General features: G+C 48.8%; 1 protein-coding gene across 2 annotated transcripts in view; it reads left to right on the top strand.

Moving 5' to 3' along the window:
- hsd17b4 (hydroxysteroid (17-beta) dehydrogenase 4) overlaps positions 1–27,046 on the top strand; it is a 235,015-nt gene that overhangs the window by 174,350 nt on the left and 33,619 nt on the right. For both annotated transcript variants that reach the window (XM_085986923.1, XM_085986934.1), the window contains exons 18-20: positions 5,182–5,251; positions 18,889–18,995; positions 19,688–19,774. In XM_085986923.1, the coding sequence (XP_085843049.1) occupies positions 5,182–5,251; positions 18,889–18,995; positions 19,688–19,774 (264 nt within the window). The remainder of the gene's footprint in view (positions 1–5,181; positions 5,252–18,888; positions 18,996–19,687; positions 19,775–27,046) is intronic.

The following is a 27,046-nucleotide window of genomic DNA, read 5'->3' as shown; positions in this document are numbered from 1 at the left end:
CCCCCACAGTCGCTCTCTCTCCCCCCCACAGTCGCTCTCTCTCCCCCCCACAGTCGCTCTCTCTCCCCCCCACAGTCGCTCTCTCTCCCCCCCACAGTCGCTCTCTCATCTCCCCCCCCACAGTCGCTCTCTCTCCCCCCCACAGTCGCTCTCTCTCCCCCCCACAGTCGCTCTCTCTCCCCCCCACAGTCGCTCTCTCTCCCCCCCACAGTCGCTCTCTCTCCCCCCCACAGTCGCTCTCTCTCCCCCCCCACAGTCGCTCTCTCTCCCCCCCACAGTCGCTCTCTCTCCCCCCCCACAGTCGCTCTCTCTCCCCCCCACAGTCGCTCTCTCTCCCCCCCACAGTCGCTCTCTCTCCCCCCCCACAGTCGCTCTCTCTCCCCCCCACAGTCGCTCTCTCTCCCCCCCACAGTCGCTCTCTCTCCCCCCCACAGTCGCTCTCTCTCCCCCCCACAGTCGCTCTCTCTCCCCCCCACAGTCGCTCTCTCTCCCCCCCCACAGTCGCTCTCTCTCCCCCCCACAGTCGCTCTCTCTCCCCCCCACAGTCGCTCTCTCTCCCCCCCACAGTCGCTCTCTCTCCCCCCCACAGTCGCTCTCTCTCCCCCCCACAGTCGCTCTCTCTCCCCCCCCACAGTCGCTCTCTCTCCCCCCCACAGTCGCTCTCTCTCCCCCCCACAGTCGCTCTCTCTCCCCCCCACAGTCGCTCTCTCTCCCCCCCACAGTCGCTCTCTCTCCCCCCCCACAGTCGCTCTCTCTCCCCCCCACAGTCGCTCTCTCTCCCCCCCACAGTCGCTCTCTCTCCCCCCACAGTCGCTCTCTCTCCCCCCCACAGTCGCTCTCTCTCCCCCCCACAGTCGCTCTCTCTCCCCCCCCACAGTCGCTCTCTCTCCCCCCCACAGTCGCTCTCTCTCCCCCCCACAGTCGCTCTCTCTCCCCCCCACAGTCGCTCTCTCTCCCCCCCCACAGTCGCTCTCTCTCCCCCCCACAGTCGCTCTCTCTCCCCCCCACAGTCGCTCTCTCTCCCCCCCCACAGTCGCTCTCTCTCCCCCCCCACAGTCGCTCTCTCTCCCCCCCACAGTCGCTCTCTCTCCCCCCCCACAGTCGCTCTCTCTCCCCCCCACAGTCGCTCTCTCTCCCCCCCACAGTCGCTCTCTCTCCCCCCCACAGTCGCTCTCTCTCCCCCCCCACAGTCGCTCTCTCTCCCCCCCACAGTCGCTCTCTCTCAGTCTCTCTCCCCCCACAGTCGCTCTCTCTCCCCCCCACAGTCGCTCTCTCTCCCCCCCCACAGTCGCTCTCTCTCCCCCCCACAGTCGCTCTCTCTCCCCCCCCACAGTCGCTCTCTCTCCCCCCCACAGTCGCTCTCTCTCCCCCCCACAGTCGCTCTCTCTCCCCCTTACAGTCGCTCTCTCTCCCCCTTACAGTCGCTCTCTCTCCCCCCTACAGTCGCTCTCTCTCCCCCCCACAGTCGCTCTCTCTCCCCCCCACAGTCGCTCTCTCTCCCCCCCACAGTCGCTCTCTCTCCCCCCCACAGTCGCTCTCTCTCCCCCCCACAGTCGCTCTCTCTCCCCCCCACAGTCGCTCTCTCTCCCCCCCACAGTCGCTCTCTCTCCCCCCCCCCAGTCGCTCTCTCTCCCCCCCCAGTCGCTCTCTCTCCCCCCCCAGTCGCTCTCTCTCCCCCCCCCAGTCGCTCTCTCTCCCCCCCCAGTCGCTCTCTCTCCCCCCCAGTCGCTCTCTCTCCCCCCCCAGTCGCTCTCTCTCCCCCCCCCCAGTCGCTCTCTCTCCCCCCCCAGTCGCTCTCTCTCCCCCCCCCAGTCGCTCTCTCTCCCCCCCCCGTCGCTCTCTCTCCCCCCCCCAGTCGCTCTCTCTTCCCCCCCCCCCAGTCGCTCTCTCTTCCCCCCCCCCCCAGTCGCTCTCTCTTCCCCCCCCCCAGTCGCGCTCTCTCTTCCCCCCCCCCCCCAGTCGCGCTCTCTCTTCCCCCCCCCCAGTCGCGCTCTCTCTTCCCCCCCCCCCAGTCGCGCTCTCTCTTCCCCCCCCCCCAGTCGCTCTCTCTTCCCCCCCCCCCCCCCAGTCGCGCGCTCTCTCTTTCCCCCCCCCCAGTCGCGCTCTCTCTTCCCCCCCCAGTCGCGCTCTCTCCCCCCCCCGTCGCTCTCTCTCCCCCCCCAGTCGCTCTCTCTTCCCCCCCCCCAGTCGCTCTCTCTTCCCCCCCCCCCCCAGTCGCTCTCTCTTCCCCCCCCCAGTCGCTCTCTCTTCCCCCCCCCCCCCCAGTCGCGCTCTCTCTTCCCCCCCCCCCCAGTCGCGCTCTCTCTTTCCCCCCCCCCAGTCGCTCTCTCTTCCCCCCCCCCCCCCCAGTCGCGCTCTCTCTTCCCCCCCCCCCCAGTCGCGCTCTCTCTCCCCCCCCCAGTCGCTCTCTCTCCCCCCCCCAGTCGCTCTCTCTCCCCCCCCAGTCGCTCTCTCTCCCCCCCCAGTCGCTCTCTCTCCCCCCCCCAGTCGCTCTCTCTCCCCCCCCCAGTCGCTCTCTCTCCCCCCCCCCAGTCGCTCTCTCTCCCCCCCCAGTCGCTCTCTCTCCCCCCCCCAGTCGCTCTCTCTCCCCCCCCAGTCGCTCTCTCTCCCCCCCCCAGTCGCTCTCTCTCCCCCCCCCAGTCGCTCTCTCTCCCCCCCCCCCAGTCGCTCTCTCTCCCCCCCCCAGTCGCTCTCTCTCCCCCCCCAGTCGCTCTCTCTCCCCCCCCAGTCGCTCTCTCTCCCCCCCAGTCGCTCTCTCTCCCCCCCCCCAGTCGCTCTCTCTCCCCCCCAGTCGCTCTCTCTCCCCCCCCAGTCGCTCTCTCCCCCCCCCAGTCGCTCTCTCCCCCCCCAGTCGCTCTCTCTCCCCCCCCCCAGTCGCTCTCTCTCCCCCCCCCAGTCGCTCTCTCTCCCCCCCCAGTCGCTCTCTCTCCCCCCCCAGTCGCTCTCTCTCCCCCCCCCAGTCGCTCTCTCTTCCCCCCCCCAGTCGCTCTCTCTTCCCCCCCCCCCAGTCGCTCTCTCTTCCCCCCCCCCAGTCGCGCTCTCTCTTCCCCCCCCCCCCAGTCGCGCTCTCTCTTCCCCCCCCCCCCAGTCGCGCTCTCTCTTCCCCCCCCCCCCAGTCGCGCTCTCTCTTCCCCCCCCCCAGTCGCGCTCTCTCTTCCCCCCCCCCAGTCGCTCTCTCTTCCCCCCCCCCCCAGTCGCGCGCTCTCTCTTTCCCCCCCCCAGTCGCGCTCTCTCTTCCCCCCCCAGTCGCGCTCTCTCTTCCCCCCCCCCCCAGTCGCGCTCTCTCTTCCCCCCCCCCAGTCGCGCTCTCTCTTTCCCCCCCCCCAGTCGCGCTCTCTCTTTTCCCCCCCCCAGTCGCGCTCTCTCTTCCCCCCCCAGTCGCGCTCTCTTCCCCCCCCCAGTCGCGCTCTCTCTCCCCCCCCAGTCGCGCTCTCTTCCCCCCCCAGTCGCGCTCTCTTCCCCCCCCCAGTCGCGCTCTCTTCCCCCCCAGTCGCGCTCTCTTCCCCCCCCCAGTCGCGCTCTCTTCCCCCCCCAGTCGCGCTCTCTTCCCCCCCCAGTCGCGCTCTCTTCCCCCCCCCAGTCGCGCTCTCTTCCCCCCCCAGTCGCGCTCTCTTCCCCCCCCCAGTCGCGCTCTCTTCCCCCCCCCCAGTCGCGCTCTCTTCCCCCCCCCCCCAGTCGCGCTCTCTTTCCCCCCCCCCAGTCGCGCTCTGTTCCCCCCCCAGTCGCGCTCTCTTTTTCCCCCCCCCCCCAGTCGCGCTCTCTCTTTTCCCCCCCCCCCCAGTCGCGCTCTCTTTTCCCCCCCCCAGTCGCGCTCTCTTTCCCCCCCCCAGTCGCGCTCTCTCTCTCTCTTCCCCCCACCCCCCAGTCGCGCGCTCTCTCTCTCTCTCTCCCCTCCCCCCCCCCCCCCAGTCGCGCGCTCTCTCTCTCTCTCTCTCTCTCTCTCTCTCTCTCTCCCCTCCCCTCCCCTCCCCTCCCCTCCCCCCCCCCAGTCGCTCTCTTTCTCTCTTCCCACAACAACATGCCCACGAAAAAGCCTCGGCACCGCCGGGCACCCCCAGCTAGTATAATATATAATGGCCCAGAAATTCCGGTCGGGGGCTTCCCGCAGGTGTAAGCCCCCAACCTGTACTTACCTTGCACGCCAGCCGTTGAGCTGTGGGCCCCCGTGGAATTCCGATCCTGGGCCTCCAACTGCCGGCGCGCAGTGCTTGCGTATCCCAGGGGCGCAGTTAGTTCGATGCGTCCCCTGGGATCACGTGGGCCATGGAGAGCCAATGGTAGCAGGGAATGCTTCATTCATAAGTTTGACAGGAAGGGCTGTCAAACTTATAAATACTATAAGCCCCAAAACATCACTAAATCTTCAAATAAATAAAAAAAAAATTTTAATCACATTTTTAAATAAACTATAAATTACATGAAATAACTATTTTAAACAATAATTTAAATTTTTGAAAATATTTTTTTAATTTTCTAACGGGGCTAAAAATAAACTTACCTTTCTTTAAAGTATTTAAAAATAATAAACATGTGGAAAAAATGTTTTAATTTTAATTAATTCACCACTTACCTTGTAAAAAGCAGGCCCTGCGACTGCTTTTTATATGTGTAACTTCTGGAGACTTACCCTCCCGGGAAAACCTGCAAAAATAAATGTAAGTTCGATGCGCACGTGCTGCCTCTCCTGCGCACAGCGTTCGACCTTTCAACCCCTTCTTTCAGGGGAATGGAAGTGCCGGTTTCCCGCGCATGCGCAGTGCATGCAGGAAACTGGCACTTCCATTGGGCTTACGGGTGAGTACCCCGTGCGTACTCACCCGTGGAGACCCGAATTTCTGGGCCTTTATAAAAACATAAAATTCTGGAAATACTCAGCAGGTCAGGCAGCATCTGTGGAGAGAGAAACAGAGTTAACGTTTCAGGCCGATGACCTTTCGTCAGAACTGAAAAAGGTTAGAGATGTACTTTATTTAGATAACACTTTATTTTTTTGGTTGCATGTACATAATTTAAAACATAAATGTTACAGGTTAATGGGCTAAACAGAGTTGCAAATTTAGTTGATTGTACAAAGTGTGTTGAAATGTTGCTGAGTAGGTATATATGATCTCCCCTGAATATTATCAAAATGCATGCTTTATTCTGTTAACTTATAGTAAGGGCATGTTTCCTCTGTTACAGGCTGCTCTGTATCGACTGAATGGAGACTGGAACCCTTTGCATATTGATCCAAATTTTGCAGCTTTCGGAGGTAATCCTTCATTGCTAAATTAAAATTAGAAATATTTTTATCAAAAGAAATGTTTTGCTTACTAATGTTTTTGTTATTTGTGTATTGGGAGGTAGAGAATTATGATAAAACTAAGGTCATTCATTAATACGGTTCCTCATGCTCATGTTCTGTTCTTATTTGATCTTGAGATGTGGTTGATGCTAGCAAGGCTGTCTTTATTGCACATCACTAGTTGCAATGAGAAGATGGTGATGGACCTTCCCCTTGAAACCCCTGTAGTCCTTACGGTCATGGTACTCGCAATGGTGTTAGGAAGGGAATTCCAGGATTCTGACCCAGTGTTGTTGAAAGAATAGCGATATATGTCCAAGCTAGGATGGTAAATGACTTGGAGTGGAACTTGGAGGCAATGGCGTTCCCACTATCGTTGTCTTTCTCGGTGGTGGAGATCACAGGAGAGGAAGATGCTGCCAACGTAAACTTGGTGAATTGCTGCAGTGCATCTTGTAGATACTACATACTTCAGTCACAGTGTACCTGTGAGGGAGGGATAGATAGCAAGTCCAATGACATGGGCACCGATTTCAGCAAATTGCTCTATCCTGGGTGGTGTCGAGCTTCTCAAGTGTTATTGCAGCTGCACCCATCCAGGCAAGTGGTGAGTTAAGTAGTGGAGAGACTTTGACAGGTCTGGAGGTGAGCTACCAGTCGCAGAATACCCATCCATTGCCCTGCTCTTGTAGCCAAGGTGTTGACATGGCTGATCCAATCAGATTCTGGTCAGTGGTGACCCCAAGATGTTGATGGTAGGGGACTCAGCGATGATGATGCTGTTGAAGGTTAATAGCAAATAACTTAGCATTCTCTTGTTCAATTTAGTCATTGCTGAGCAGTTATGCAGCACGAGTGTTAACCTGTCACTTGTCAGCCCAAGCCTGGGTGTTATCCTGCTGCAGGCTAGAAACAGAAGATGCTGGAGATACACAACAGTTCAGGCGGCATCCATTGAGAAATTGTGGGACAATTGGGAGTTTCAGGTTCAAAACATTTCCTTAGAACTTCTTCCTACTGATGGTTTACATGGGCTGCTTTATTATCGGAGGAGTTGTGAATGGAGCTGAACTTTCGGGTTGTAGTCCCGCCTCCATCGAGATGTGGCCAATCCACGAGATTTTCACTTGATTGACCTTGTTGAGCCCGCCCAGCGGGCTCAGCAGGCCAATTAAGGGCCACCCGGCAACAGGTGACATCACAGACTGAAATTTCATCTGTCAAGATGTGTTGACAGAAGAAATATCAGTGTTTCACAGCTGTTTGAAGCTGTCAAACACTGACAGTCTTACTTCTAACCTGAGTCCTTCTACGCAGACTCAGTTAGCAATCTCGCCGGCACTGAAAGCTGCAGGCTGTCACTTTTGACAGATCGCAGCCATTCTGCTTTCTGTGCCGGCTGAATGATGGACTTCTGAAGCCTAGAGGAAGGAAGGCTGTAAAGGTAAGTACAGGTAATTTAAACTTCTTTACACATTTAAGACACACCAAACACACTTACGTTTGCACTCATGCACCCATCACTCACCTGAACACCGACATCTCGACCCCTCCAAGTCCTTCAACCCGACGGCCCGACGACTCTAACCTGGCGTGGTTTGGAGCCGTCTGGAATCCCACACGACAACCTTCAAAATAGGGATTAGGCTAAAAACTGCCTGTTAACTACCTGTTAACAGGCAGTTAATTGGCACTAATCCCTTCCCGCCTCGGGTCGGCGGGTCCCAGTGCGGGGCGGGTACCCGCCTCCTTTGAAACTTACATGGAGGCGGGTTTTGGGCGGGATGGTGTCGGGACCCCCCGAATTCGGGATTTTAGCCCCCCGCACGCCTAAAAGCCCGCCTCACGGCGCACTGAAAATCAACCCCCGAGTGTCTCCGCTTCCACCACCTCTTACGGCAGTGAATTCCAGGTCATCACCACTCGCTGTGTAAAAAAGGTTTTCCTCACATCCCCCTGTATCACTTGCCCAAAACCTTAAATCTGTGTCCCCTAGTCCTTGTACCATCAACTAGTGGGAAGAACCTTTCCCTGTCTAGCCTATCTCAACCTGTCATAATCTTACACCTCTATCAAATCGCCCCTCAACCTTCTTTGCTCTAATGAAAACAAAACCAGCTTCTCCAACCTTGTGAAGGAATAAACTATATAACCTTTTTAGAAAAATACACTATCTTATGAAAGAATTCTGGCCTTGTTGAGATAAGAAAGTTGTTGACTCTGAATAAATAACCTTATTAAAACAGAAGAATGGATGGCCTTGTTGGAACAGAACAATGGTCAACCCTGGATAAATGAACTTGATTAAACCTCTTAAAGATGACACATGAGATAAGGGATATCTGCCCTTCACACCTTCTATATGATGAACCTAGAACACCTGGAGATGCGGCAGAATCTGGAATATTACAAGCGGATGTGGCAATAAGAATTACAGAAGTCAGCAGAAAGATGAATAGTGATAATTAACTTGGATCAGCAGAAACCTTATGGGATACAACTAAAAAAGGGTATAAATATTGAAGTCTCAAATGGGATATCAGAATCGCTTTAATCGGGCAAATAAGAGGGAACCAGTGGATGCGGTGTATTTAGATTTTCAGAAGGCATTCGATAAGGTGCCACACAAGAGGTTATTAAACAAAATTAGGGCTCATGGGATTGGGAGTAATATACTAGCATGGATTGAGGATTGGTTAACGGACAGAAAACAGTGAGTAGGAATAAATGGGTCATTTTCGGGTTGGCAGGCTGTAACTAGTGGGGTACCGCAAGGATCAGTGCTTGGGCCTCAATCTATATAAATAATTTGGATGAGGGGACCAAATGTAATATATCCAAGTTTGCTGATGATACAAAGCTGGGTGGGAATGTGAGTTGTGAGGAGGATGCAAGGAGGCTTCAGGGAGATACAGACAGGCTAAGTGAATGGGCACGAACATGGCAAATGGAATATAATGTGGAGAAATGTGAAGTTATCCACTTTGGTATGGAAAATAGAAAAGCAGAGTATTTTTTAAATGGTGAGAGATTGGGAAATGTTGGTGTTTAGAGGAACTTGGGTGTCCTTGTACACGAATGGCCAACTCCTGCTCCTAGTTCTTATGTTCTTATGTGTTCTTATGAATGTTATATGTTCTGGTAAAAATTAGGATGCAAATTTAGTGTTTTACTTCTCACTGTTTTTCTTGCTGTTAAATAGTTAATATTTCATGTGTTTTATTTAAAACAGGAAGGTTAAAAGAAAAGTGTAAAAGCTAATCACTGAAGTAAATATTTTATTTGAGTTGATGGTCATTTTAATTTTATATCAAACAATTGTCTTAACAGTCAGAGAATAAGGAAAAAGACATTTGGGTGGACAGGTATTTCCATTATACAAAGGAGAAATCTGGCGGCTGATCATTTTACAGGCAGCACAGAGATGTAAATAAGGATTCTTGTAATTAGCATGTGAGCAGCTTGGCTTTTGTTGGTATGCTGGAGATGAGATTGAAATAAATGGTACAGACAGCACTAGATATTTATCTTCATGTGTAGAAAACGTTACACAGAATCAAATCTCAATGCTCGCAAAAACTGAAATATCAGGCTGGGAGTCCCAACATGATTGCCCTGTAGCAGACTTTACTCCTGCTGCTAAAAGCTGGGATTCCTTTTCTTGGGTAAGCGAAAATATAAATGTGTTTCAGCGTATTTATAGGGGCAGTAGTTAATAGTGAAAGCACTTTCCCTTCAACTTTGTAAGAGCTATGGGGTAAATTTTCAGGGCTCCCGCCCAGTGAAAGTAGAATGGTAATACCTATAAATGGTGGGGAATGGCCTATCCACCCGTTGCTGCCATCGCTGTAGCTATAGTGATGTTCCCCGGGCTTGCCACTGGTCAACCGGTGTGCCATCCTAAGTTGGGCGGTGGGCCCATTTAAAATGCAAATCGGGATTCTATGACATACATAGGACCTGAATTGCCACTCCTGGACTTAAGTTTCGACTGGCGGGCCGGCTGAAGAGGATCACAAAGGTAAGTTGCTCTCTATTTTTGTGTGACTGGGGGGAGCAGGTGTGCTCCTCCAAGCTCCACAAAACCAGCTCATGCCACTGGCTCTCTTTACTTTACCACCGCCCCCACCCCCGACCTGACTTCTTCCGGCCCGCTCCTGGTGGGCTGCTTGATCCCTGGCTTCATAAGCATGAGGCCTGGGCCTCCCGCATTAGTGGATGGCAGGCCGGTGTGTTCCACTGGCCAGCCACCCGAACGTCTGCTGAGGGGGTTTGTGGGGGGGAGGGATTGCACCCCATGTCTTGTACCCGCACCAAAAAAGCACAGGGTTCTGTCCGTTGAGAACCAGCAGTGTTAACGTGTACATTAGCTCATTCTGCCAACATGGATTTTCATGCTGAGCTAGATGAAGGCATCAGGATTGCATATAAACAATTATGAGAATGATGAAATGACTACTTCTGGCTACTCCTAACTGATGAAGCAGAAGATTCAAGGCAAATTCATGAATTATTTGAATATTTGGTAACACTCTTGCTGCAGTTGTACAGGGCCTTGGTGAGACCACATCTTGAGAATTGTGTGCAGTTTTGGTCGCCTTATCTGAGGAAGGATGTTCTTACCATGGAGGGAGTTGCAGCGAAGATTCACCAGGCTGATACCTGGGATGGCAGGAATGACTTATGAGGAGAGATTGGGTCGATTGGGCTTGTACTCGCTGGAGTTTAGAAGAATGAGAGGGGATCTCATTGAAACTTATAAAATTCTAACAGGACTAGACAGACTAGATGCTGGAAGGATGTTCCCGATGGTCGGGGAGTCCAGAACCAGGGGTCACAGTCTAAGGATAAGGGGTAAGCCATTTAGGACAGAGATGAGGAGGAATTTCTTCACCCAGAGAGTGGTGAACCTGTGGAATTCTCTGCCAAAGAAGGCAGTAGAGGCCAATTCATTAAATATATTCAAGAAGGAGTTGGATATATTTCTTAAGGCTAAAGGGATCAAGGGATATGGAGAGAAAGCAGGAACAGGGTACTGAATTTGGATGATCAGCCATGATCTTATTGAATGGCAGAGCAGGCTCGAGGAGCCGAATGGCCTTCTCCTGCTCCTATCTTCTATGTTTCTATTATGTAATTAGTAAATACAAAAAAGGAAGGCTGCATCAGCAAATTGGGGAAACTTGTTCAGTGTTCACTGGATGGGTTAATCATGTTCAGTTTCTGCTAGCACAGTTACAGAAAATCAGTGTTATGTTTGTAGCAATCTATAATAAAAGGGAAGGTGGTTAAAGCTTCCTTGTGTTAAAAATTGAGAGACTTGAGTTTCAGAAGGTCACAAAACAGTTGATTGTACATCAACTTGGCTCAGTTGGTAATGGTCTTGGTAGGAGTGATCACTGCATAATCCTTATGGAGACCAAGTACTGTCTTCATGCTGAGGATATCCTCCATCGTGTCTTGTGGCACTACCACCGTTCTATGTAGGATTGATTAAAAACTGATCTAGCAGCTCAAAACTGGACATCGATGAGGCGTTGTGGGTCAACAGAACTGTATACCCCCACAATTTGTAACGTCATGGCCCGGCATATCCCTCACTCCTCCATCAAGCCAGATGACCAACCCTGGTTCAGTGGGGAGTTTTAGAACAGCATGCTGGGAGCAACACCAGCCATACCTAAAAATAAGGTGCTAACCTGGTGAAGTTACAGCACATGAATACTAAACAACAAAAGTAGCATGCTACAGAGCTAAGCAATCCCACAACTAATGGATCAGGGCAAAGCTCTGCAGTATTGCCACATCCAGTTGCGAATGGTGGTGGACAATTAAACAACTAATGGGCGAAGGAGGCTTCGTAAACTTACCCATGCTCAACGATGGCGGAGCCCAGAGTGCCAGAGATAAGGCTGAAGTATTTACAACCATCTTCACCAGGAGTGTCGAGTGGATGATCCTTCTCCTGAGGTCTGCTTCATCACAGATGCCAATCTTCTGTCACCTCGATTCACTTCATGTGACATCAAGAAACAGCTGAGTGCACTGGACACAACAAAGGCTACTGGCACCAGTAAAATCACAGCTGTTGTGCTGAAGACCTATTCCCTAGAACTAGTAGCCGCACCCTAGCCAAGCTGTTCCAGTACAATGTGGAAGATTGCCCAGATATAGTCTGTTCACAAAAAGCAGGACAAATCCAATCTAGCTAGTTACCACCCTATCAACCTGCTCCTAATCATCAGCAAAGTGGTAGATGGAGTCGTCAACAGTGCTATCAAGCGGCATTTGCTCACCAGTAACCTCACCGATGCTCAGTTTGGGATTTGCCAGAACCACTCTGCTCCAGACCTCATTACAGCCTTGATCCAAACATGGAAACAGCAGCTAAATTCCAGAGGTGAGGTGAGCGTGATTGCCCTTGGTATTGAGGCAGCATTCGAGGAACTCTGGTAAAACTGAAATCACTGGGGATTAAGGGGAAAAACTCTCCAGTGCCTAGAGTTATACCTGGTACAAAGGAAGATGGTTGTGATTGTTGGAGGCCAATCAGCTCAGTTCGAGGACATTGCTGCAGGAGTTCCTCAAGGCAGCATCCTAGGCCCAACTATCTTCAGCTGTTTCATCAATGAGCTTTTGGATAAGCTGGGTGGAGGATGGGAGACCAGCCAGGAGAGTATTTGAATCGTTGGCCCCGATTTTCGGGCAGCTGTCGGGCGGCTCTTCATGCGGCCGTGGTCCGAAAATCACGGAAAAAGCGGGTCGGGACCCCCCCCCCCCCCCCCGCCTGATTCCCCGCCCCGTCCGACTTTCGGACCACCGTTTCCACGCGCCCCGCTTCAGTCCCGCCCGCCGCTGGCGGGACTGCTCGTCGGAGCACTAATCACCAATGATCACCTTGTTAAGGACGATTTTCCCGTGCCGTTGCGACTTTGGGGCTTTCCCCACCTGAAACCCGCCTGCGGGGAACCCCGCCGATGAGAGCTGGCGTGAAAACAGCTGGCTTGCTTGCTTGCAGCAGCAGGTCACTGAGGGCTGAAGAGATTTAAATAGGCAGCATTTGCAGGCTGCAGGACCTTGTTGATCAAGGCTTGGGGGAACTATTTGAAGCCTTAGGAGCAGCTGCAGAAAGTTGGAGCCTCACACACTTCTTCAGTGTGAGCTCCTGGGAAGCCCCTCTCACCACCCTAACTCAGGACCTCCTCAACCGAGGCATCTGCTAGAAGCATGGGAGGCCTTTGGTACCTTCTCTTCCTGGCATTAGAGGATCTCCAACAGCAGAGGTGGCAGCAGCAGAACCAGGAACAGCAGGATGATTACCAGGAGCACCAGGCTGCTGCTCACGCCAGAAGGGGCCAGCGATTGGAAGTGGCTTGAGATCACCTTGCTGCGCTTTAGGGGGGGCCAGTGGGACCCGTTTCTGCACTGGCAGTCCTACTCAGAAGGACTTCCATGAAGATCTGGTTTGTCTGTTCAACAGATGGCCAACGCTCCTCAAGAGATGTCATTCTCTTATGAGCACTCACCATGTTTTCCGTATGCTGGCGAGTTATCTCCTCCATGGAGGTTGCCAACCTTTCCATGGTGCTGCGTTCATGCACCAATGACTCCACAAAGGCTCTGCTCATGGTCGCTATGGACTCCTCCATTCGCTCCACACTCGCAGCGACCCTGGAGACAAAACCTGCCAGAGACTCCTGCATCTGTGCATGGAGATCCATCACCTCTTCTCTTGCGGATGGACCCAGAGGCAGAGGGTCGAGATGCAGCGCAGCTGAGCTGAGCTGGCAGAGCCCTGCGCCCTCCGACGAGGACTCTCCACTGCTGTCCCTGTCTCCAGAATCTGCTGGGGCTCACTTGTCAGCTGTGAAACACCAGGTGACAACACCACTCTATGTCCCGAAGGTCCCCCCGAGGTGTGAGTGTCTGCGCTGGTGCTGGATGCGCTTACTTCTGCTGACGCTGCGCCCTCAGAGGTTGGAGCTTCCTCTGAGGAGTCTGGCTGCACAGCCTCTTCCTCCTCCACAGTGAGGACGGGGGCTCTGGATGGTACTGTGGGGGAGTAAAGGAAGGAGTTACAGATATAATGCCAAGGTTCCTCTGGTGACTCCCAGCGAGTTGGCATCTGCTGACACCTGCATCCATGCAGCATTGGTCTCAGTGGGAGGCCTCTTCCTCCCTGACCTAGGGAAGAGGACCTCCCTGTGGGCCCTAACCCCATCCAATAATGCCTGCAGTGAAGCCTCGTCGAATTTGAAGGCAGCTCGGGGTCTGGCACTGTCCACAGCTGCTGCAGGCTCCTCTGCCATCCTGGATGGTTCATTTGGAAGCCTTCAGAGGATGCAGTGCTTGCCATGGACCTTGAAAGCACCACGAATTATGACATCATACTGTGGGGATTTCTGACTTGATTTAGACAATTAGCAAGGCTTCCCACATGCTGGGAATTAATTGGCCAATTGAGGGAAAATTGCGTGGGGCTGGCTGACATTTTTTTAATGTGTGTCAGAAACCCCACATTCGGGAAAATCCGACCATTCCCCACACAAGCCGAAAATCGGGGCCGTTGAGTCTGGAGGAGAGCAAGACATGGTTGAGGGTTTCTGCCACAGATGGACTGAGGAGCAGGTGGACGATGTTACTTAAGTGGAAGTTGGTTGTCTTTGTGATGGTAAGTATATGAAAACACTTAACATAATGTAATTTATATCACCTTTAGTGAACGATGAACAGAATGTGATTTTATTCAAATTAAAAGTTGATTCAGTTTCATATTTTGCCTGTTATGGGCAAGTTGTTAACTTTGAAGTTCTGTGTTGGGTTTTAGGAGGCATATAAATTCAGGATATATAATAGTTGATTAGTATAACTGAGACTAATAAATAACATCTGATGTCGTATTTACTGCTGAAACTGTTCAACAAAATATGCTGTACAAAAGTTGAATTTCCTTCATGCAGTGCAAGATTAATGTTGTTAGGTATATAGGGCTAGAAATTCGATGCATTTGTGCCTCCCATTAGAGCCTCTGGGGGGTGCTAATGGGGCGCAAACGGCTTTTTGCCCGTGCACGGCGCTAACGACTCCCGCTAAATTCAGTGGGGGTTTAGCGGCGGCGGTAACCGGTAGCGCCCCGCTCCGTTGCGCAGGCGATGACTACATCATCACTGTGCGCAGCGCCCCGTTTTCGCCCCACCTGCAAAATTGGCCTGCGCCCCCTGAATCTGCGCCGGGCGATGACCGTAACTAATTCAGGGGGCGGGAACGGAGCGGCAGGAGGCTCCGTTCTCGCCCCGGTAAGTAAAGGGGAGGTGGCGGGCGGGGGAGAAAAAAAATCATCCGACTTACTTGTCGCGGCCTGTTGCGTCTTTCAATGCGGGGTCCATACCACAATCTGGCAGCACGGCATCCTGCTCCCCGGTGGTCCAGGTAGGGCCCCGCATAGTGAGGGGAGGAGCCCTTCCATGCGGCAGCACTATGTGGCCCAGTGCGTAGCGCTGCAGAATGTACTGCCCTGATATTCGGGGTTAGCGCTCTAAGAAGGAAGTGGAGCGCTTGAATTAACGCTCCACCTCCCTCTTGGGGGGCTAAAACTGAAGTTAGCGATCGCCGGTGCTATTTTTCGCCGGGTGTCAAAGCGACCCAAAATGGTTGCTAACGAATTTTTCCACCATAATGTTTTAGTGATTTTTTGGACAGTATGTTAAAGGGTCTGTCGGGACACTTTTTATGTGGATAGTTTCCATCTAGAGCTGAAAATACAAATGGATTTTTGTCACTTTTTGTGAAGGGGCTGAATTCTATATATACAGAAAGTGATAAAACACTTGGGACTAGAAATTCATTATAGCCAAGGAATGGGTAGTGTTTAGACTAAAAATGGTTAAGTAGCTACAGGTGAAAATCATCTAGACTGCACGTAAAATTCATCCTCACTCCTCATTAAAATGATTGCAGTTATGATCTAATCTAAAAACCAAGCTCATTGGCGTTACACTGAAAAGATGGACCAATGTAGTCTAAACTCAAGTAATGATTGCCACAGGCTTTTTTCACGACTTAAAAGGGAGGTTCATTGATGCTGTAGCACCTCTTTCTCAGTATTATTGGGTGTTCAGCTGCCTCAACAACCATAAGAAGGAGAAGGAGCACTTATTTACAAATGCTGATGGCAGATTGCTGCCCCAGGGAGAGAGCCCAGAGGTTTTCCGATGACGCTTTGGAGGCATTGGTTTTAGCGATGGAGAGAAGGCGGACGGCCCTGTACCAACTGGCAGGAGGCCCTTGCCACAAGTCTGCCGGACCATGTGGAGGGAGGTGTTGCACCACGTTACGAGCAGTACTGTGCTCCCCAGGTCCCACATCCAGTGCAGGAGGAAGTTTAATGAGCTCTCACGGGTGGCCAGGGTGAATGAAAGCTTCAACAAATGTTAGATACCACCATCTGTACCACAAGCTTCACACACTGCTCAATGCACCAGGCACCACACCCTCAGCACTCGCCTAGCAACACTCACACCCACATCTCTCACCTTGCACACAAACACAGCTGTTCAACTATGGCAGGCACTAGGGTCATTAGTTATTAGAATTCATGTAATATGTGTGATATGTTTATAGATAAATTTATTAATGGTCTTTGTATTATTTTGTGGTCTCTCTCATTTCAGGAGGACGCTGTGATATAGGAATGGTATGATGGGGATGTGGTGAGCAACAGGGATCTGGGGTTTCATTCATTCAAATTGCAGTCAGATGAGCCAGTCATGTACAGCCCGTCTGGAAGGCCGATTGAGTGGCTGCCTCCTCCTTGTCCTGTTCATCCTCATCCGCCTCGTCCTCCTCCTGAGGTGGTCCCACAATCCCTGCTGGAAAGGGCTGCGCTCTCATGATGGCCAAGTTGTGGAGCATGCAGCAGACCACCAGGAAATGGGGCACCCGCTCCGCCGAGTACTGGAGGGCTCCTGAGCGGTCAAGGCAGTGCAATTGTTGCTTCAATAAGCTGATGGTCTGCTCGATCATGATGTTCCTGGTGGCAGCATGGCTCTCATTATATAAGTGCTGAGCATAAGTATTAGGGTTGCGGAGGGGAGTCATGAGCCAGGTGGAGAGCGGATAGTCCTTGTCTCCGAGCAGCCATCTTCAAGCTTGATGTGGTAGCTGGAAGAGGGCTGGCACACTGGTCTGGCACAGGATGAAGGCATCATGGCTGCTGCCAGGATAGCGGGCATTGACATTAAGGATTTGCTGCCCGTGGTTGCACACCAACTGCACAATAAGTGAGAGTGATTTTTAGCAAGTGTTGTACTTCGAAGCCTTTCAAAAATAATGTGGGAGTTTTGTACTTACCAAAGAATTGTTGAAATGACTAAGGAAAACTCTTCCAGTAGCAGGAACTAGCACACAGCCACTCATACTTCAAAACTCTGACGGGTGCGAGTGATTGGTGAGGATCCCTTTAAATAGCGTCACTTCAGCCAGCTTCCTGCTGCTGCACGCCACCTGAAGCTACCGTTGCTTTCTCCAGCCGTTAAGTACCTTGGCTAAAACAAAGTTGGGAGATCAGGCATCCAGTGAGCGTTGCACACTCACTGACGTCATGATCTCCATCATGGCAAGCTCCCTGGCGATCGATGTTACCGGCAGCTCTACTGACACCACCGATCTGGCGTGGGGCGCTGGAACCAGCATCAGCTGTCAAAGGCATTTTAGCGCCATCCATGTGGTGCAAACCATATGAATTTCAAGCCCTTGGTTTTGCATAGGATACAACAGTAATTTTGTTGGAAATGAGGTGATATTTGATCAAGTAGAATTACAAATGAATCATTTGGTAAATTTGACATTTGGTAATTGAGTGAGCACTAAAAAAGAGCGAATATGTACACCAACACTTAACCGTAATAAATTAAAATAAATACGGTCACATTGCTAGTATTTTCTTAAATGTACCACAAATTTAAGCAAGTAAGCTTTGCTTGGTAAAGAAAATTAAAGCTGATTGTTGGATTGAGTTCATCAGCTACTTGTGACTTGGACCAGTGATAAGCCTTGGGATTGCATTTTGCAGAAACTGATTTGATCTATATGAATATTGATATAGTTAATTTATAACCAGATAGGTCTAGCTGTCCAGCGCTACTTTTTGGTGCACTGTTGTGTAGCTTTCAAACCCTAACAACTTGTACATGAAATGGAAATTATTTGCTAAAGGGCAATGATTTATTGAAATAGAACTGAATAAATAACCTTTCTTTGACAGAAAATTGAATTGATTGGTGAGTCACTTCATCATTAGCCGTTATTGGGTATGGTGCAGTACAATAAATACGTTTGATCTGGTTCTCATTCAAGATGTTGACACGGAATTAAAGTTGATGTGCAGCAGTTTCAAAATGTGATCTGATTAACAACTTGCATTTATATAGCATCTTAAACATAGTAAAACGACCCAAGGCACTTCACAGGCATGTAATCGCTCAAAAATACATTGACACCGAGCCAAAGAAGGAGACATTAGGACAGTTGACCAAAGGCATGGTCAAGGAGTTGGGTTTTAAGGTGTCTTAAGGGGAGGAGAGAGAGACGGAGAGGTTTTAGGAAGGAATTCCAGAGCTTGAAACTTCGACAACTAAAGGCACGGCCGTCAATGGTGAGCGATGGAAGTTGGGGATGTGCAAGAGTCCAGAATTGGAGAAATGCAGAGTACGCCAGGTTTGAGGAGGAGGCTGGGGAGGGCTATGTTCATTGGCCTTTATTCAGAGCTGTTTTTCAGCTATACATTTTTTTGAAGCTGTTTGTTTGTTTTTCTGGGATTCATAGGTAAGCCTATAATACAGAAAAATTCTGGAAACACTTAGCAGGTCAGGCAGCATCTATTGGGAAAAGGCAGAAAAATTAATGTTTCAGGCATGTAACCATTCGTCAGAACATTTTAAAATGTGTTTTGTCTGCATTTGTATCTTCTGACTCATATTGTATTTCTTAGTGATCGCTGAGCGTTTTCTGCATTTAATATTCTACAACTTTGGAATTATATAGCTATTGATTTAAATTATGGATTTAGAATCTGATAGTGATTAAGCTTATTGATATTTGTAACACTAATCATTGAGATACATTGTTTTGACTTTTTGCATTAATTGCTTTCACAATTGCTGTTTGATGTCATTCTAAGGATGAAATACTATCATGTTTTGTAGAATTCTTTTTCTTAACCTTATTTATTTGTTTCATGTTGGTCAGAAACTGATTTAAAAAAGATTACCTTACATGTAAAATTTGGGACAGTTTAAAAATAAATCTTGTTCCCACATAAGATTCCATATAATTGCGAAATTGCAATGTATATGTAACATGTGGAAGTCAAAGAATACCCTGGCAAAGCACTGTAGCGAAAGACCTACTTGAAGTTGACATTTACCAGAATGAAGAACAGTAACCAGCCAAAAATTGAAGTGAAGAAACTGAAACTGGCTCTGTACCTGAAGCTCTACAGGACTAGCAGTCAGATAAAATATAATGCCCTATTAAGTTAGATTTGTGAAACGTTTACAGAATGATTAATAACAATTTAAAGTAACTTATTTTCCTCCTTTTCAAAGGGTTCAAAAAGCCCATTCTGCATGGGTTGTGTTCCATGGGGTTTGCTGCACGGCACGTCTTGAAACAGTATGCAAATAATGATGTGACAAAATTCAAAGCCATCAAGGTATAAAACAGCATATTTCATTTATATTCTATTATCCACTGAGCACTGGATTGGTTGTGCATTTATCTTTTGGGTGTCATTTTTATTTGTTACATTTATTAATTATACAGAGGGACTGTGGGATTAGAATACTTTCCTTTCATTTGTGGGTTAAAATCTAGGCCAGTGTGATGGGATCTAAAGGCACCTTATGCTGCCGTGGGCAGTGTGTTTTGCCGCCTGCCTCGACCTCCGGCCACTGAACCGCTGCCTTGTGTTAAATCGGGGCTATTTACTACTTTAGTGGTTGATGATTCAAATTAATTTGCAGCCAGAACAAGAAAAACACTGCTTGTGTAAAATTGTGCTTAATTACTAAAACTGCCATGTACAGTACATTGAATAAGTTGTGCATCATCATTATGTATAAAGATGATATATAAATCCACTGGTCCTTACACATAAACCTAATAGCGTATTGACATTTTTCTGCGTCATCAATAATTTAGTTCTAAATCTTTGGTATGCATTTTAATTCCCTTTTGAGCTTTTTTTGGCACGTGTTATACATATGCATGGAAGTTAATGGTTATTAAACTTGCACTTAATTGGACTTGGACTTGCTCCAAACTTGTACTGATTTGGTCATAATTTTTGTAAATGTGGTGTATGGGATATAAGATAATGGCAATGATGGAATTCTTTTAATACAGGTTCGTTTTGCAAAGCCAGTCATTCCTGGACAAACACTAGAAACTAAAATGTGGAAAGATGGAAACCTCATCCATCTTCAGGCAAAGGTCAGGACTTTATTCCTCATCAGTAAAATTACAATTACAATACATTCATATTGTAAGGAATAATCAAGTTTTATCCATGGCATTATCCTAGTGTTGGATATGGTAGCCTAGTGGTTGTGGTACTGGACTAGAAGACTGGTTATTCAACAAGTGTGCCAGGGCATGTGTTTTTGTAATGTCCTCTACGTCCCAGTTATGGAAAATGCCTGAGCAGTAAAAGTCAGAATTTACGGATAACTGCTTTTATTCTGTATGTTAACATGAACTTCTGAGCTCCATCTGAGGTACCTTTGGTAGGAAAAAGATGTAATTAACTATATTCAAAGGGTTGTTTATGCAACTACAGCATGTTACGTGAACAGATTAGCTTAATTATGTAACTTTTGGTATATGGAGGGAACATTTTACATTGATAATTGTACTATTTATGCACACAGCTTTTTTTTAATCCATAAGCAATGCCTTGGAAGATCTGTGTCTGCACGTGTGTACAAGTCTTGCGTGTAGCATGTGTTTGCCCATGTTACCAAAAAATCCTGATTGGCTCTAATTCTCCAAGAACCAATCAAAAAACACTTCTTTCCAAGTTCTTTCAGAGACCATATATACTCCTCCTCCCGCAACGTGTAATCCCAGATTCACCATGAGCAGTGTCTTGAGAGATCTGTGGATACTTACCTGTCTAGTATGCTAAAATAATTAGTTATGTGGTTACTGCTCCCTCTAAATGGACAATGTAATGAAAATCTTTACAAACATTATGGGCTAGAAATTCCGTAGCGCTAACTTTTGAAAAGCAGAAAAAGTAGCGGCAGGCACTAATGATTCTCTCCTGCCGGGAAATTCGACTTTAGCGCTCCAAGAGGGAAGTGGAACGCTAAATCAAGTGCTAACCATGTCTCTTAGGGCGCTAAAGTCCGAGAGTGGGGCGGTAGCGGCAGAGCGCTGAACAATGTGGAGCGCATTGCTAACGGCATCAGAGGCTGCTTCCCTCGCTTAAAGGGAAGGGCCACTGATGGTGCACAACCTACATATCGGCAGTTCTACGTTGCAAGGCGACCTGTGCGACTGCCATTACAGCCCCAAACACTCACAAAGTGGAGGGCTTGGACATCTTACAGCAATGAAATATCGAAAACTTTGAGCAGGCACCAGACTGGTGCAAATTAAAAAGGTTGGCCTACCTGAAAACCATTCCCTTTAATTAGTGCTCCCCAAGCGGCCAGCTCAATTGACAACGCCTCCTCTTCCTGTTGTCGTTCATGTCCGACGATACAGCAGGGGACGGGAGGCAATTTCACATCTGGGGCAATAACTGGGTGCTGCGCACTTTATGACATCACGCTCTGCGAGGAGGTAGAGGCCCAGCTGGTAAGAGTTAGCGCCAGTGCGAAACCGGCACTGAAGTTTGCGGGCGTTGCTGCGTCCAGTCGCTAACCCCTTAGCAGCCCCCCCCCCTCCGAGGCGCTAACAACCAAATTTCTCCCCCTTAGTCTTGAAAAATTTTCACGTTACTTCACACTTAGAAGTAGGTAAACTAGATGGGCTAAAGGCCTGTGGCAAGGTGCCTTTGAAGATGGGATAGTCAGTACTGAGGAGGACTATAACAAATTACAAGGAGACATTAATGAACTTGCAGAATGGGCATATAATTGGCAAATGATAACTGTGAGGTATTACATTTTGGTAAAAACGTAAGGAGGTCACGTATTACTTGGAAAATAAGAATCTAAATGGGGTCGAGGAGCAAAGGGATCTCGGCGTACAACTATACAAATTGCTATAAGTAGCGACGTAGGTTAATAAAGCAATAAAAAAAGCAAACCAAGCACGAGTGTTTATTTGTAGAGGGATATAATTGAAAAGTAGAGAAGTTATGCATAATCTTGTATCAAACCTTGGTTAGACTACACTTGGAGTACTGTGTACAGTTCTGCTCGCCGTATTATAAGTTGAGGCGAATAGTATAGATGCATTTCAGGGGAATCTAAATAAACATATGATAGAGAAAGGAATAGATGGTTATACTGAGTTAGATGAGGAAACATAGAAACAGAAGATAGGAGCAGGAGTAGGCCATTCGGCCCCTCGAACCTGCTCCGCCATTCAATGCGATCATGGCTGATCATCCAAATTCAGTACCCGGTCCCTGCTTTCTCCCCATACCCCTTGATCCCTTTAGCCTTAAGAAATATATCCAACTCCTTCTTGAATATAATAAATTGGCCTCTACTGCCTTCTGTGGTAGAGAATTCCACAGGTTCACCACTCTCTGGGTGAAGAAATTCCTCCTCATTTCTGTTCTAAATGGCTTACCCCTTATCCTTAGACTGTGACCCCTGGTTCTGGACTCCCCGACCATCGGGAACATCCTTCCTGCATCTAGTCTGTCCAGTCCTGTCAGAATTTTATAAGTTTCAATGAGATTCCCTCTCATTCTTCTAAACTCCAGCGAGTATAAGCCCAATCGACCCAATCTCTCCTCATACATCATTCCTGCCATCCCAGGTATCAGCCTGGTGAATCTTCGCTGAACTCCTTCCATGGCAAGAACATCCTTCCTCAGATAAGGCGACCAGAACTGCACACAATACTCAAGATGTGGTCTCACCAAGGCCCTGTACAACTGCAGCAAGACATCCTTGTTCCTGTACTCAAACCCTCTCGCTACGAAGGCCAACATACCATTTGCCTTCTTAACCGCCTGCTGCACCTGCATGCTTACCTTCAGCAACTGGTGCACAAGGACACCCAGGTCTTGTTGCACTTCCCCTTCTCCCAATCTATTGCCATTCAGATAATCTGCCTTCCTGTTTTTGCCACCAAAGTGGATAACCTCACATTTATCCACGTTATATTGCATCTGCCATGCTTCTGCCCAATCACCCAACCTGTCCAAATCATCCTGGAGTTTCTCTGCATCCTCCTCACAGCACACACGCCCACCCAGCTTTGTGTCGTCTGCAAATTTGGAGATATTACATCTAGTTCCCTTGTCTAGATCATTAATCTATATTGTGAATAGCTGGGGTCCAAGGACCGATCCCTGCAGTACCCCACTAGTCACTGCCTGCCATTCGGAAAAAGACCCGTTTATTCCAACTCTTTGCTTTCTGTCTGCCAACCAGTTCTCTATCCATGTCAATACCTTGCCCCCAATCCTATGTGCCTTAACTTTACACGCTAATCTCTTATGCGGGACCTTATCGAAAGCTTTCTGAAAGTCCAAATACACCACATCCACTGGTTCTCCCTTATCTATTTTACCAGTTACATCCTCAAAAATTTCCAGTAGATTAGTCAAGCACGATTTACCTTTTGTAAATCCATGTTGACTTTGTCCGATCCTGTCACTTTTTTCCAAGTGCTCTGCTATTACATCTTTTATAATGGACTCTAGCATTTTCCCCACTACCGATGTCAGGCTTACCGGTCTGTAATTCTCTCTACCACCTTTTTTGAATAGTGGGGTAACATTAGCTACCCTCTAATCCATGGGTACTGTTCCAGATTCCATCGAATGTTGGAAGATGATCAGCAATGCATCTACTATTTCTAGGGCCACTTCCTTAAGTACCCTAGGATGTAGATTATCAGACCCTGGGGATTTATCGGCCTTCAATGCCATCAATTTCCCTAACACCATTTCCCTACAAATACTGATTTCTATCAGTTCCTCCCTTTCATCAGACCCTATGTTCCCCGACATCTCTGGGAGGTTATTTGTGTCCTCCTTTGTGAAGACAGAACCAAATATGTATTTAATTGGTCGGCCATTTCTTTGTTCCCCATTATAAATTCCCCTGGTTCTGACTGCAAGGGACCTACGCTTGACTTCACCACTCTTTTTCTCTTCACATATCTATAAAAGCTTTTACAGTCAGTTTTTATGTTCACTGCAAGCTTACTCTTATATTCTATTTTCCCCTTCTTAATTAATCCCTTTGTCATAAGAACATAACATAAGAAATAGGAGCAGGAGTAGGCCAATCGGCCCCTCGAGCCTGCTCTGCCATTCAGTAAGATCATGGCTGATCTGATCCTAACCGCCAATCTACTATCACAGAACCATCTCCTGAATCTAACAGAATTAGACACACGAAATAGGAGCAGGATCAGGCTACACGGCCCCTGGGCCCGCTCCGCTACCCACAGGGCCATGACCGATCCGAACCTAGACTCATGTCCAAATTCCTGCCCGCTCCCCATAACCCTTTATTCCCTTTACTTCTAGGAAACTGTCTATTTCTGTTTTAAATTTATGTAATGATGCAGCTTCTACAGCTTTTTGGGGCAGCATATTCCATGGACCTACCACCCTCCTGAGTGAAGTAGTTCCTCCTCATCTCAGTTTTGAAAGAGCAGCCCCTTATTCTAAGACTATGCCCCCTAGTTCTAGTTTCACCCATCATCGGGAACATCCTCCCCGCATCCACCCGATCCATCCCCTTCACAATCTTATATGTTTCAATAAGATCGCCTCTCATTCTTCTGAACTCCAATGAGTAGAGTCCCAATCTACTCGACCTCTCCTCATATGTCCATCCCCTCATCCCCGGGATTAACCGAGTGAACCTTCTTTGTACTGACTCGAGAGCAAGTATGTCTTTTCTTAAGTATGGACACCAAAACTGTATGCAGTATTCCAGGTGCGGTCTCACCAATACCTTGTACAACTGAAGCAATACCTCCCTATTTTTATATTCTATCCCCCTTGCAATGAAAGCCAACATTCCATTGGCCTTCTTAATCACTTGCTGCACCTGCATACTAACCTTTTGAGTTTCGTGCACCAGGACCCCCAGATCCCTTTGTACTTCAGTACTTTCCAGTTTCTTGCCATTAAGATAATAACTTGCTCTACGATTTTTCCTGCCAAAGTGCATAACCTCACACTTTCCAGTATTGTATTCCATCTGCCAAATCTCTGCCCACTTACTTAGCCTGTCTATGTCCCCTTGCAGGTTTTTTATGTCCTCCTCACTCACTACTTTCCCTCCCATCTTAGTATCATCTGCAAACTTTGATATGTTACACTCGGTCCCCTCCTCCAAATCGTTAATATAGATTGTAAAGAGTTGGGGACCCAGCACTGACCCCTGTGGAACACCACTAGTTACTGATTGCCAGTCTGAGAATGAACCATTTATCCCAACTCTCTGCCTTCTGTTAGATAGCCAATCCTCTATCCATGCCAGAATATTACCTCCAATCCTGTGATTTTTTATCTTAAGCAATAATCTTTTGTGTGGCACCTTGTCAAATGCCTTTTGGAAGTCTAAATACACTACGTCCACTGGTTCCCCTTTATCCACCCTATATGTTACTTCCTCAAAGAACTCCAACAAATTTGTCAAACATGACTTCCCCTTCATAAAACCATGCTGACTTTGTCCTATTAAATTATGATTATCCAAATGTCCTGTTACTGTCTCCTTAATAATGGACTCCAATATTTTTACCTACCACAGATGTTAGGCTATAGTTTCCAGCCTTCTGTCTACTGCCCTTTTTAAATAAGGGCGTTACATTAGCAGTTTTCCAGTCTGCCGGGACCTTTGCTGAGTCTAGGGAGTTTTGGAAAATTATTACCAATGCATCCACAATCCCTACCGCCACTTCCTGTCCTCCTTTGTTGAATCCTAAACTGCTCCCAATCCTCAGGTTTACTGCTTTTTCTGGCCAATTTATATGTCCTCTCCTTGGATCTTATGCTATCCCTAATTTCCCTTGTTAGCCACAGTTGAGTCACCTTTTTAAAATTTTTATGCCAAACTGGGATGAACAAATTCTGTAGTTCATCCATGCGGTCTTTGAATGTTTGCCATTGCCTATGCACCGTCAACCCTTTGAGTGACATTCCCCCATCAATCCTACGCAACTCGCGCCTCAGACCATCGTAGTTTCCTTTATTTAAATTCAGGACCCTAGTCTCTGAGTTAACTACTTCATTCTCCATCTTAATGAAGAATTCGATCATATTATGATCGCGCCGACCCAAGGGGCCTCGTACAACAAGTTTGCTAATTAATCCTTTCTCGTTACATAATACCCAGTCTAAGATGGCCTGATCTCTGGTTGGTTCCTCGACATATTGGTCCAGGAAACCATCCCGTAAACACTCCAGGAATTCCTCCTCCACAGTATTGTTACTAATTTGGTTAGCCCAATCTATATGTAGATTAAAGTCACCCATGATGACTGCTGTGCCCTTATTGCACGCTTCTCTAATTTCCCTTTTAATGCCATCCCCAACCTCCGCATTACTGTTTGGAGGTATATATACCACTCCCACTAATGTTTTCTGCCCCATGGTATTTCTCGGTTCTACCTATACAGATTCCACATCAGAGCTAATATCCTTCCTTACAATTGTGTTAATCCCTTCTTTAACCAGCAATGCTACCCCACCTCGCTTTCCTTTTTGCCTATCTTTCCTGAATATTGAATACCCCTGGATGTTGAGTTCCCAGCCTTGGCTACCCTGGAACCATGTTTACATAATCCCAATCAAATCATATTCGTTTACCTCTATTTGCGCAGCAAATTCATCCACCTTATTACGAATGCTCCTCGCATTAAGACACAAAGGGGGAGAAATTTGGTTGTTAGCGCCACCGATTAACGCCTAAAAAGGCCGAGAAGTGGGGCGCTAGCCAATTTCCGGGCGGGCGCAGGGCGCCTAGCGCCTCGCCCCATATTGAGCATGCATTTAGCGCCGGCGCTAAATCTTTGTGCCCGCTCATGGGCGCAGGCTGATTATGACGTCATTTGAGTGTGCAGCGCCTTTTGGGCGCCCGGACCAGAAATTCAGTGGCGCCCCCCTCCGTAGCGCCTGGCACTAATAGTGACAGCTTACCTGGAACCTTACCAAGTCGCTCTCGGGCTGGAGGAGCGTTATTTAAAGGGGACTGGTGTGGTTTAAAAGCGGCAGCCATTTTTGGACCACAACTTCCTCGAGAACTACAAAGAGTTGCTGAGCTGCACACTGAGAGCCATTTGACCACTGAGCCAGCGCAGGCAGACGATCTTCAGCCTTCTGACCATCACCTTGCTGTTGGTGAGCCTTGACAACGGGGAACCTTCCTGTGGGCACTTATTATGGGGGCTGCCTTGGAGGGGAACGTCCTGCTGCTGAATCATCTGGAAAGGGCACTGAGACGCTGGGAGAGGGGGGCGGGCATGGCCAGACGGAGGAGGGCCAACAGACGTTGCCACAGCAGACCTTATGCTGGCAGGGTTTTCCGACAGCTGTTTTCCTACATGAACATG

Source organism: Somniosus microcephalus, chromosome 1 (genome assembly GCF_052327205.1).
Source record: "Somniosus microcephalus isolate GS21.2 chromosome 1, FLI_Smic_1.0, whole genome shotgun sequence".
In the NCBI taxonomy this organism is placed as follows: Eukaryota; Metazoa; Chordata; class Chondrichthyes; order Squaliformes; family Somniosidae; genus Somniosus; species Somniosus microcephalus.
The sequence above is the reverse complement of the archived record's forward strand: the minus strand, read 5'-3'. Positions and strand labels throughout refer to the sequence as shown.